This window comes from Tursiops truncatus, chromosome 2, assembly GCF_011762595.2.
Source record: "Tursiops truncatus isolate mTurTru1 chromosome 2, mTurTru1.mat.Y, whole genome shotgun sequence".
Taxonomy (NCBI): Eukaryota; Metazoa; Chordata; class Mammalia; order Artiodactyla; family Delphinidae; genus Tursiops; species Tursiops truncatus.
This window is the reverse complement of record NC_047035.1, coordinates 61,250,489-61,263,491: the sequence shown is the minus strand read 5'-3', so window position 1 is coordinate 61,263,491 and position 13,003 is coordinate 61,250,489. Positions and strand designations below refer to the sequence as shown.

At 48.9% G+C, this 13,003-nt stretch overlaps 1 protein-coding gene across 1 annotated transcript; it reads right to left on the bottom strand.

The window, feature by feature from the left end:
- Window positions 1–7,446: 7,446 nt before the first annotated feature.
- On the bottom strand, window positions 7,447–12,682 carry FOXA1 (forkhead box A1). Its single transcript, XM_004326768.4, has 2 exons — window positions 12,520–12,682; window positions 7,447–10,166 (listed from the first exon to the last, which is right to left on the bottom strand). Exons 1-2 carry the CDS (start codon window positions 12,589–12,591, stop codon window positions 8,838–8,840), a joined length of 1,401 nt encoding a protein of 466 aa, XP_004326816.1. The 5' UTR covers window positions 12,592–12,682; the 3' UTR covers window positions 7,447–8,837.
- Between the last annotated feature and the right edge of the window lie 321 nt (window positions 12,683–13,003).

Here is a 13,003-nt window from a genome sequence, read left to right as displayed (position 1 = left end):
CCTCCCCCAGGTACCTAGGCCTAAAATTTGGAGGGAGTGGTCAGAGTTCCACGGGCTAAATTTGTAAAGTTTTCACCACTTAATGCTGAAGGGGGTTAAATAACTAAATTCCTATATCTCCTGATGAGAATAATGCCTAGCTGAAAGTCTTAAATCTGAAATGCTTTTCATGGTTTGCCCCAAGCCAACAGATCACTTAATTTATTGCTTTCATGCTTTGGGGATAGTCACTAGGACAGAAGGATCTTAGGTATGCTCCTCTAAATCAGCGTATCTAATTGTGTGTGTGCATACACACATATGTATGCTGGCATGTATAGCTATCTACCTATCTATATTATCTCCTACAGTGTATGTGGGCTGGCTCTAATTCCCTGAAGAGAAAGGTGAAGCGTCAATTGCTTCAAGATTGGGATAGTCATGACTAATTGGCGAGGGACGACTAATCCTAACTCACAGTTACTACCATAGAGCATTTTATGTATTCTTGCAAAAATAAACAAACATACTTAAAATTCTGTTTATCATTATACTTTATCTGACTGAAATAAAACTGCAATACATACTGTCCTCAGTAATGAGTGAGCGGGGAAATAGGATTGTGTAGGAAGTATGCCTAGTAATGAAATGACTTAAAGTCGAATTTTAGACAGTAAACCATAGAGAAGTTTTCATGATTCTTAGGGAATTTCTCTCACACACACACCTGAAATCAAGGCACCTAATAGTGCCCGTTTTAGCCCCTGTTTTCACCTGCGTACACTCAGGACGGCAGGGGCTGGAGGAGGCTGAAAGGGTAAGGATGGCAGTGGAACTCGGGAGAAGGCGCTCGCGTGGATGTCGGGGTCCGGGACAGTGTCCACCAGGCCGGAAGCGAAAGAACGGCGCCTCATGCCCGGGTCTCGGACCCAGTGTCTGAGCACCGGACGTGGTGTCCAGCCGTCCGGGCTCAGGCTCCCGGCGCTGTTCCGCCATCAATGCGGGTGGCTGGTGTGAAAGCCAGTGGGGAGAGCCTGAGCGGAGGGGGCTCCAGGGCAGGGGCGATTTAAAGCCCGGTTTATCAGTGCTGGGTTGCGAGTAAAGCTGGCTCCCAGCCGAGGGCGCCGGGGTTGGGCGGCGCGGCCAGGATGTTGGAAGCCCTTCGCGCTCAGCCAGGGGCGTCCTTTCTGGCCGGCGCGCCCGGGCGCCAGGGACTGCTTCACAGCTGGAGGCCGGGAGGGAAGAGAGTAAACACCCAGCCGGAGGGGCCGCCCTCGGGGAATGGTTGCAAGGGAGACACGAAAAATAAATCAAGCTAGAGAGCCGCCCCGCCCCCTCCCCGCGCTGCCTCCGCGGGCGGCGCCACAGGTCCTGCAGCCTCCCGGCGGGCCCGCGCCCCCACGCTTAGGGGGTGTAGCATCTCCGCCAGGCCCGCCGCGACTGCGCCTACGAGCGGGTCCCAGGAGCGCTCCTCGCCTGCCCGCCCCGCCCGACCGGGCCCCTCGGGCGGGATAGAGCTCTGCTTTGCTCTTTTCGTTGGCCAAGCACAATTGTGTTATTGGAGATAATGAATTCAATCCCCATCAAAGGGCATTAGGCTCGCCCGGGCCCTGGAGTTGCTGATGCCTTTTTTTTTTTAAACCAGGAATGAAAGGCTGAGGAGGAAAAAAAAAATTCTCTAGGGGAGCCTTTCCCCTGATCGCCGCTTTTGAAGTGAAGGGGCCCGGGCATTGTTGTTCACCTCCCGGCCCATACGGCTGAAGAAAGCCTGGGCTTTTGATGGGCTGAGAACCGCCTTTGCAATGAGCACCACGTCGGGCCGCGCGGCCTGCGGACAGCATATGTCTCGGGGCGCCCGGGCACCGTCTGGCGGGCGGGGCCGCAGGCCTGGCGGAGAGGGGGCTCAGTCGTGCGAGCTGTGAGGCTGGGACCCGAGACCAGGCCCGCACCAAGAGGTAGCGTCCTCTGGGGCCGCAGGCCTCCGGCCCCGGGGTCGCGGTTCCTCGTGCCCACTTTGTGGCGTAGCGCAGGAGTTCCAGCCGTGGTTAATCAGTTAAGGCTCCGAGTGGGAGACCAGACAGCCCTTTAGAGGTGAGGCCGGGGAAGGCAGGGCTCTTGTTGAGCGCAGCGGGCCGGGGAGGTTGGAAGTCTTTAGTTGCTGGGACCCAGCATCTAAGGTGACTGGCCAATCTAGAGCTTGATGAGTCTGCGAAGGTGTACACCTCGGAGAGGGGCATCCGTGCGACACGCTGTTAGAATTTTTCACCTGTGACTCGAGGACACCGCGCAGCGCGACCCGGCTCAGGGCAGGGGGGGGTGGGGCGGAAGACGGGGCGGGGAAGCGGACACTCGGCAGCAGGCGCACGGCCGCTCCGCCAGCGGGGCAGGTTCTCTAGCGTCCTTGGCGTCCGGCCCTCGCAGTTCCGAACGCAGGAGAGCACATTAGCATCAGTTCACCCTTTCTAAATACTTGGTGCTGGCATTTAAGTTTGCTTACAGCGCCCTCAACGTGAACTTTCCCCACCTGGATTCGCAACCCGCGCACCCCTCCCCCTCCTGCCCACCAGCCCGCCCGCCTGCCCGCCTCTGAGCACGTTGGCTCAAGGGTCAGCAGCTAGAGCCGTTCGGTTCCCTTCTCTCCCCTCTGTGTCTCCAACCCCCTCCACCCCTCCTCAAAGGATCTGGGTTATCCGCCCCGTTAGTATGTTAGCCAGGCATAACACAAAGGAAGCGCGTGTCAGCAGAAGGCAGTGTGATTCCAGGAAGAGGCGAGGAAACCTGGCCGGTGCCCTGCGCTGCAATACGGCTCATTGCAGTCTAAGCTTGTGAATCAGCCTCCACCTAGGAAAAAAGCGGTGGAGAACGCGGCAGAAGGTGGCCCTCGGAGTTGAGTTAGGCGTTTGTGGCTGGGCTATGGGACTGAAGCACTAGGCTCCCAGATGGGACCCAGAACTACGGGAACGTTCCAGAAACACCCCGGTCACCGGAATCGCGCAAAGAAAATCAATTCTCCAGGAGTGCAGCACTAGGCGGGAGCCTCCTAACTCCCTCGTGCATAATGGGTCCTTAAAATTAAATAGATAAACGAAACAACCCCCCACAAAGCCCCTTACATTCTTCTCATTAAATTGCTTGTTTTAAAATAACTCCGTGAGAGAGAGAGAGAGAGAGAGAGAGAGAGAGAGAGAGAGAAAACTGACCTGGGACATGATTAGACAAGCATAAGAGTAACTGAAATTTTATGGGAGAGAGGGGAAAGAAACTAAGGTTTCCAGTTGAAAACATTGTTCCCTAATTCCAGGCAATGCTTTGGGGGAGGAGTATTTCCAGGTTGTTTTTCTTAGTTTCAGGAGTTAAAAAAGAAAGAAAAGAAAAAGCCCCTGATGTGTAATCTTGAAGAGGAGTTGAGGAAAGAAGTAGAAAGTCAACCCAAGGCAACCTCTCACTGAGTGGCGCTGGCTGGCCCGGGTCTGAACTTGATCTGGATGTGACTTGATTAGCATCCCACTTGAATTCTGAAGTCTTCAAGCATTTATTCCATTCAAGCCCTTTCCTTCCCGGATTTTGAGAGAGAATATTCTGCTTTTATACTCTAAGTTGACTAGGACATAGAGAACCCCCAGATATCAGGAAGTGGCATCTAGAAGGAGGGATGCTCCTCACTTTGAAGGGCTGCAGAGGGGAGCTCACGCTCATCATGAGCTCTGCTCTTACACTGCGCAGTCACAGCTAGCAATTGGAGAAATGAGGAAGTTAGAAAAAGAAAGGCAGCAAGTGAGGATTTCCCCTTTCTTAGATTAAAAAGTATATTTATAAGTAGGAAAATGCATGCATTTTACAAGTTAAAGTTGAGCTGAATGGGTATTTTCCAGCCCCAAATTGCTTACTAGTATGATGGCTGGAGAAGGAAAAAAAAAAGGTGAGGGCTGCAGTCTGAGCTGTCCAAAGTTCAATGAACCGAGCTAGACTAGGATCTAAAAAGAGAAACACCAATGGAAACATTATGGCCTCAAACTTTACTATTTGAAGAAAAAGTCAGAATATTTAAGTAATCTGTTATTGAATGTTATTTGGATACAGTAAATTGGATCATTGGTAGAAAATAAAACTTGAATAAATGGCTTCTGTTAAAAAACCTTATATCTTCCCAAATGGATTGTATTTTTAATTAGTAAGATTGTAAAACCTTCCAAGTTACTTCATTTAATTACATTTTTACTCTCATGAGTTTCTGCAGATGCCATGATTCTTTCGGTTCAGGAACATCTTATTTCTAAATTTCAGCATAATTTAATTTCCTATTTAGCCCAAGGTAGCTTAAAAATAATCACCTTTTTGCACGTAATTACCTTGAAGTAATTAGACATTATCTTAACTCCATTTAGTTGCAAACATATTTTACTACAATTCAAATAAGCAATTAACATTTAATTTTTGAAAGTAAAACATTTTTACAAATTTATTAAACATCCATTACATAATTTAAGCAATTTTATCTTTTCAATGAGCTTTTCCTCTTGACATATTGAGGTATCACATTAAAATACATTATAGCTAAATGTCCTACAATATTGCTGCTAAATCAACAGAAGACCAATTGATCTTGAGGAAAGGTTAATTAATTTGGGCTACAGGTCTCCTACATTGGCCTCCACTGAAAGGAATTTGTATCGATCACAAGTTTTCTGGAAAGAAATGTAATAAGCATTTTCGTGGAATTGAGATCAATTTTTTAAAGTGACAAAACAACAAAGTTTTAAAATTTTATCACTCCAGGAATTCTTTTTTGCTATGGTTTATTCAAATCTGTTAGACTCCTGAGTAAAATAATGTTTTTTTATACTTTCAGTGAAATCAGTCAGGTATCTAGCTTTCAGAAAATGAAAACAGAAGTTGAGAACTTTAATAGGATTTTGTTTGTTTAATCCCTCCTCCCATAATAATTCTCACCAGTTTATTCTACAATGAGGGGATCACCAAGGGACAATGGAAATTAAATTTTATCTTTGGTTTCAACACTGTATTAGCTCTCGTGTAAGAAACACTGAGCTGCTTTCTACTTGGGAACACTTCTAAGTTGTGTAGTTTCTGAGCAGAACTGGTGAGTTTTTCTTCTTCCCTAAATTTAGTTGTCTTTTTTTTATCAATTAAAAAAAATGTTTCCGTTTGGGACAAGGTGAAGGTAATATCTGAAGCTCTCCTCCCCACCACTATACTCACTCTCAAAACATTTTTCTTGTTTTCTAAAAATGTTTGCTCGGTGGCGTAGTCAGTGGATCTGAGGGCCTCCGGAGCTTTGCACTTGGGTCTAAAAGAAGGTTTTCCCTTCTCCCTCCCTCCTCCCCTCTAGAGACCCCTCCCCCACCTCGGGCGAAATTCCTAAATAAAGCGAGTCCGGTGGACCGCAGCTGAGGGATCAGCATCCCCTTTCCGGCCCTCTTCTGCAGGAGCCTCCGAGGTGAAGAAATATAGACGCTCCAGGACGAAAAGGGAGGTGGGAGGGGGTCGCGGGAAGGCGGCGCGCTCCGGGAGGGTCCCAGCACTCCTTGAAACCACAGATGTTTTCCTCCTGGCCCTGGGGCGCGGCGCCCTGGCCCCGGGCGTTCCGGCGTTTGTGTGTCCGGGTTTCCGAGGAAGGGATTACGCAGCGGGAGCAGCCGCGGCAGCGCGGACGTTGGAGCCGCAGGAGCGGTAACAAGGCGCCTGGCCTTCTTTGTTGACTTTTAGGTCTCGGGCTCAACAGAAGATTTATTCGCTAGGAGAGGAAAATGCCCGAACAATGAAGAACTAACTGCACTTGTCACCTCGAGATGCTTGCGGTCCTTCTCTCTGCCCTCCTTACCCGGCAACCGGCCGCCCCGACCCCAGCCCGCGCGCTCCCTAACGCACAGGGCGCAGATGGCATCGCCCAGAGGTGGCTTGAGGGAGCGGTCAGAAAATCGCGTGAGAAGCCCACGAGGCGAGCCCCGCTCCCCGCCACCCACAGGGCTAGCTCCCCAGGCAGTTCTCTAAAGTGGCCTCGGCCGTAAACCCGCGGCGCGTTGGCCGCCGCAAACCCTGAAAAAGTTTCCGCTTAGTAAGAGCAAGAGCTAATAGGCCGACTTTAGCCTGGTGGGTGAATGCGAGACACTAATATTATTAACATGTTAAAGAGAGGGAAGGGAACAAAGTTAGACGATTTAGGTTCAGTGGGGCCGGGTAAAATTCCGAGGCCCAAGCTCACGCCTTTATATTACTTTTGGAATTCGAATTTGCCAACGTTTGCCCGTTGTATAAATATAAATAACTATTGGAATTGAAAGCTTTTTCCTCTTTGAGACTTTGACGTCCTTCCGAGAGGCCTCTAAATTAGATTGTGAAATTACTCAAACCAGTAATTTCCATCTCCTTTCATTAGCTGAAGTGAGAGCGGGGGTTGGATCTCTGGATTTTTCTCAAGTGCTACATGGCACCCCTTCTCTCATCTGGGGAGGCAATTACGCGATAATTAAGGGACTCACACAGCTCTTTTTATCTTGTCCGCGGTAAGGAGTGGGGCGATCAAAGTAAAGGCTGTCCAAGTTCAAGCCCTGGCGAGGATGGAGTTCATACACAAGGGCTCAGGCAGGCCAGCCTCTGCTTGGGCTGGTGTTGTTATTGTTGATGTCAATCCGAACGAGGCTTACAAAGAAATAGGTGGACTGGAAAGTGAGCCTACTATCAAAGGAGATTAATGATTTTGTGATCTCAACCAACTGTAGGGGTGTGAAGCTGCATTTAAAAGCTTCTTAGAAGGCAAACAAATCATCAGTTTTAAGCTCTCAGGAAAAAAATTAGAAACAATATTTTAAAAAAATATCTTCACAAAATACAAAATAGCTGCAACCCTGAAATGTCTTGGTGGCACAAAGCTTCCCCTGCAGGAATGAATTAACTCAGGCCTCCCCGGGCCCCCTCTAAAGCTACCATGATGGTTAAATTTTGCTGCTCTTTTAATAAAAAGAGGGTTCTGGATCCTCTGTGGTAGACAACTTAATTTTATCAGCTACATCTGATATTTTATTCTTACTCGAATACTTTTCAGATAAAGGAAAATGATACATTGGGGAAGGGGGAAGGTAGTTAAAATAATAATATTTGAGTTTATTGTGGAAAGGCTCAAAGGAAGCACAGAAGGCTTAAGACCTTGTCAAAAACTGAAGTAAACATTACTGGGAATAAAGAATCTTGAAAATCTCAATTCTTAGGAATAGTAAATCAGTTTATCTATCTTTTTATTTATCAACTTTTATTGAATCTCCTTAATTGCTTTTTACTAGCTAGATGTTCATATAATAAACATAAACAAAACAAATTTTTTAGATTATTTTCCTTTTTGTCATTTATATTCAGTGCCTGGACTTTGAAAAATATCATATTCAAAATATCTATTTTGTATTTAATTAAGGAAAATAACAGAAATCCTCTTTTTGTTAACATTTGGTTTATTTAAAGTCCTTAACTGCAAATGATCAAGAACATATTCCACAGCTTAAAATTTATCATTTTCGTTATTTAAATCAAAATATTTTAATTACAATCACATTGATAAAAATTAACATTTTAATTTGTAATTTTAACCGTCATTTAAAGCAATTTCAGCTGTAAAGAAAAAAAGAATAAACCATGCAATAAATTAACATTGAGAAAGCGTAGAGGAATAATAATGAAACCCGTCTGGCTATACTAACACCATGTCCAACTGTGAAAAGTGCATTAACACTGAATGAAACAAGCACATGATGGCAATAATTAAAATGACCACAATCAACTGGATTTTGGAATCTTGGACCAAATTTTGAAATACATCTCCCTATAACTTATCTCTCCTCTAACATTGTAATATTCCTTTTTTTCCTGGAGAAAATATCCTTTAAGTGGTATGGATACATAGAAGCTAATTTTACACATTATGTGACCTCAGAATGATAAGACCATGGCCCTCTGCAAAGCAAGGAACAGAGTTATTGAGGAGGGCAATTCTCGAGGAATTGATTCCCAGGGCTATATATGGGTGGAGAGGAGGGGAGGAGGGTGTCTTTGTAACTTCTTGGTCAGGCAACTCTTTCAAGAGCGTGTGTATCTCCTACCTATCACTTCTGTATGTTACGTAAATATATGGAAGATGTACATAGCTGAGCATGTGCATAAATAAGTTCATATATGATATATATGTATTTCATTTTAAGACATCTGCTATCTGAATGTATCTGAAATGTAAGCTGAAAAACAAGTGGCTCTGATGTTTATAATCTGTTTATGATTTGCTGCATAATGGCAGCATTGTCCTTCAATACTTTTAACAGCCCTAGTGTCTACTTGTTTTCCACCCTTTCAGTTCTTATGGTTAAGAGCATTGCCACAGACCTGTAAACTCCTGTGTGTGTGTATGTGGGGATGGGGGTTAGGTGAGGAGGGGGAAAAAAAGCACAAACAAATATTTTACAAGCTTGACCATCTTTCTTTTTTTTAAATAAATCCTGCACAGACTAGAACACGTCTGCAGGTGGAAGAGGAAAGAAAGGGAGAGGGACAAGGAAGTAGGAGGATTTTATATATATACATTTGTGGATCATTAAACTTTGCAGGAAAAATGTTTGTTGGTTTGGGGCTGTTTTTTTTGGTAATAATATACACAAAGCGTTCGGAACAACAGTAACAAAGTAACAGTCTTTTGTACTGGGGGAAAGATTGTGCACAAAAAAATAAAATAAAAATAGTTGGGATTTTACTATGCTGCTGTCGGCTTGGTATGTGTGGTTTTGTTTGCTGTTGATTTTTCTCTCTCTCTCTCCTGTTACCAGCATGGCCATGCCAGACAAACCCCCAGTCCCAGGGAGCTAAGAAGTGTTTAGAACGGGTCTGGAATACACACCTTGGTAGTAGGCTGGCTCCAGGGCTGAGGGCTCAATGGGGCTCCTCGTGGCCACCGAGGCGCTGCCGAGGGGTAGGCTGGCGGGCAATGCGGTGCCATAGGGCGAGTACTGTAGTGCCTGCTCGTATGACTTGAAGTCCAGCTTGTGCTGCTGCTCCGAGGAGGACATGAGGTTGTTGATAGAGAAAGGGTGGTTGAAGGAGTAGTGAGGGTCCCCTTTCAGGTGCAGCTGGGACTCGTGGGGTGCCAGGCCATGCGCCGGGTGGGAGGGGGGCACAGATACCAGCGCCCCAGGCCCGGAGCTGATCGGAGGTGCAGCCGAGGAGGCCGGAGTCTTCAACTCCGAGGCGCCCCCTGTCGCCGCCGCCCCGCTGTGGTCCAGAGTCTGGGGGCTGGCAGCGGGCCCGGGGGCCGGCGCGCCCTCTAGCTGGCCGGCCTTACTGTGCACGCCCCGACGAAGAGGCGAGTCGGCGCTGGGGTTGGCAGCGCTCGAGGGGTCCTTACGGCTCTCAGGGCCGCCCTTGGCGCCGCCGCCGCTGCCGCCCCCGGTGCCTGGCTGCTTCTCGCACTTGAAGCGCTTCTGGCGGCGCAAGTAACAGCCGTTCTCGAACATGTTGCCGGAGTCCGGGTGCAGCGTCCAGTAGGAACCCTTGCCCGGCTTGTCCGGGGAGCGGGCCACTTTGACGAAGCAGTCGTTGAAGGAGAGCGAGTGGCGGATGGAGTTCTGCCAGCGCTGCTGGTTCTGCCGGTAATAGGGGAAGAGGTCCATGATCCACTGATAGATCTCGCTCAGTGTGAGCATCTTGCTGGGCGCCTGCTGGATAGCCATGGTGATGAGGGAAATGTACGAGTAGGGCGGCTTGGCGTGTGGGTAGCTGCGCTTGAAAGTTTTGGCGTCTCCGCCGCCACCAGCCCGGCTGCGCCCCAAATTGGACGGCGCGTACGCCATGGGGCTCATGCACGGGTTCATGGCAGCGGCGTAGGGGCCCAGGCCGTTCATGGAGGCCGCGGGCTGCGCGCCCATGGCCCCCATGCCGCCCGGGCTCAGCGTCGTCCCCATGGCCGTCACGCCCGCCGTCATGGTGTTCATGGCGCCCGCAGAGCCGCCCGGCATGCCAGCCACCGCCCCGGGGCTCAGGCCGGCGCCAAGGCCCGGGTTTGCGTAGGACATGTTGAACGAAGCCGGGGTCATGTTCCCGCTCGTGGTCATGGTGTTCATGGTCATGTACGTGTTCATTGAATTCATGGTGCCCAGGCCCGAGTTCATGTTGCTGACCGGGACCGAGTTGTAGGCCTGGAGCGGAGACAGCGTGAACAGGCCCCGAAGGGCGGAGTTAGTAGTGGGCGCAGGCAGCCTACCGGCCGGGGCAAATCCAAAAACAAGAGAAGAGCATTTCTGCAAAGCATAGGACTCCCCACCGGGGGCAAACCGTCGGGCGCCCTCCCCAGAACCCGAAAAGAGTTGTCTTGCACGGCAGGGGAAAAATCCTATCTCCGCAGGCATGAAAGACAAGAGCTCACAGAAAATATGTCCCCAGGAAGATGTGTAATCGCCTTACACGCCAGGCTCACGGGCCGGCTTCTAGGGCCCCTACGTCGCCTCTATCCATGCCACGCGGTATCCCAGTTTCCACCCCAGCCCGGCCTCGGCAAAGCACCCTTTTGGTTGAAAGGAGTTAAAACTCCGAAAACAGAATTAATCTCGGATCCTTTGCTTATTCACTCCACCTTAAGGGTACGGTGTGTATGGCGGTGCAGCCCCGCCTCCGCCCCCAGTAGGGCCACAGCGCCAGCTCAGCACACATCTCACCTAAGCCTGCCAGGCCCGGCTGACCACGTAGCGGCCTGGGCAGCGCGGGGTGGCCGTTAATTAAACTCTCCCTGATACAGCAAATCATCTATGGCCTTATGACCAAACATTTCCAAACAACTGGCTTTACCGTCTTAGCAGTTTTCACCAAATGGTGACTTTTTGTTGTTTATTATATTTAGAAGTGTTTTCCATCTACTTGTAGCAATTGTAATTTTAAAAGGGAAAAAAATACTCAGAAGTTAACTTTTGGAAAAAAATTAAAAATAGATCTATAAAAAAACAGATCTATAATAGGAGAAGGGGTAGGGAAGGGTGCATAATAATATCAAGGCACTACATACATTTAACTTTAACATGACTTTACAGCCATTCATAAACTTGCACTAATTTCATTACCTATTTCCAGGTCCCTAAGGCTTGAAAATTTTGGTGACACAATTTGTGGAAATAATCATATTTTTTCCACATTCTGATATTTTGCCGCTGATAATCTCAAAACCTGGCTTTTCAAACTATATACGGATAGTTTCAAATACTTTACAATTCCAAAATCAAAGTCCGCTTATTTTCTCTTAATGCTATTCTACTTTCTAATTCCCAGTTTTAACCTGTAAAGAAGCTCTTTTCATAGAGAATTTAATTGACTAGTGACTGGAGATGACTGTATCTGAATTAAACCTGAGGAAGAGTTCTGAGCTCTTTCTTAAATCATCAGTAGGAGAAAACCCTTATCAATAGCAATCTGAGAATGCACTAGATATGTTAAAAAATATAGAGTGCAGAACTATAAAAACTATTTCTGTTATTTAATAAAATTAATGATATCCTTAAATTTATTTTCATCAGAAAATATGACTTTATTTGAAAATATAAAAGGTGAACAAACAGATTTAACTAGGCACACGTTCTGCTGTAGTATGCAAATAAACTCGAGGTAAGTTTGTGAATATATACATATAAAAATCTAAATAAATTAATTACCACGAAAATACTTCCTGATTTTATATTTTTCTGTCCATGTCTTAAGGTATTTTTTTACTTTTCTTTTCCTCTTCCCAAGATTATGCAAGGCAGTTTCAGTAAACGTTTTCAATAATGGTAAACTATTGAAGGGTAATCGCCAGCTATTTCCAGACAAATACTTTTAGTAGGTGGTGGTCCTGCCTGTACCTGGTTTTCCTCGCAATCCCTTTGTGCACATAAACCACATGAACGTGCCACCAAGGGGACAATGAAGAGAAACAGGTTCTCCGCCCGCCCGGAGTGCTGGAGGAAAAGTCAGCTCGCACTAGCGCCACCCAGCGGTTCTAGAGAGGAAGGAGCACACTTCTGCCCAAACGGCTTTTGAAGTTTTACAAAATTTCGGAATCATTTCATTATTAAAACGCTCAACTTAGCGGCTGAGCGCTTTCATCAGAAGACACCCGAGAATTCAACTGCGGAAGGAAGAGGCCGCCCTGCGGGCGAATTCTGGCTTTTTCAAAGTTGCCTCAAACTCGTGCCGGCGCCCGCCCGCCAACCCGCGCTCGGGACCCGGGTCCGGGCTCTAGCTCCCGCTCTCGGCAGGGAGGAGGCAAGTGCGTCTCAGAGCGCGTGTTTTCAAAGCCAGAGTTTCCTAAAACCGTCTCGCCCTCTCTGAGCGCCGATCGCCGGGATCCAGTTCCCCGGCGGGGCTGCGGATCCGGCTCCCAGGCCCGGCACAGGCCCGGCCTGGGCTAAACCCGGTGGGTAGGCACCGGTGGCACAGAGGAGGCGCCCCCAGTCGGGGGCCTGCCTCGCCCGACCTCCCCAAGTACGGGCTCCAGGAACCTCCCGCCTGCTGCCCGCCTCTCACCTCCTGTGTGTCGGCGTAGTAGCTGTTCCAGTCGCTGCTCTCGTGCCCTTCCATCTTCACAGCCCCTAACATCCTGGAGCCACCCTGCTCGATGCAACCATCCAGCCCTGTGCGAAGCGACTGGAAGCCGCGCGGGGCGGGGGGCGGGGAGCGGAGTAGCTGCAGTCAACTGAGCGCCCGCGTCGGCCCAACGCCACCCTAGCGAGGAGGAAGCCAGGCGCTGCGGGGCGCGGCGTGCGCGGCGGCGGCGGCGGCAACAGGGCGGGAGGGGGCAGGCGGCGGCCGCGGAGCGCGGCGCCCGGGAGCGCCTCCGCGGGAAGTGAGCGGGCGGCCTCTGCGAGATGAGTGCAGTTGAGCTGATGTGGATCTTACGTCGCTCGAGTGCCCACCTCCTCGTCCTCTCCCCATTTGTCCGCCGCACAAAGACGCTCGCACCTACAAAGCCCGAGGTGCACCTGCGAGGCGGCCGCCCGCCAGTCCAGCC

What these genes read in the sequence shown, in the direction of transcription:
- FOXA1 (XM_004326768.4), bottom strand. Translation starts at nt 12,591, where the DNA reads ATGTTAGGGGCTGTGAAGATGGAAGGGCACGAGAGCAGCGACTGGAAC. An exon ending in ACTACGCCGACACACAGGAG is followed by an intron (nt 10,167 to 12,519) that starts GTGAGAGGCGGG and finishes TCTCCGCTCCAG; the next exon opens with GCCTACAACTCGGTCCCGGT.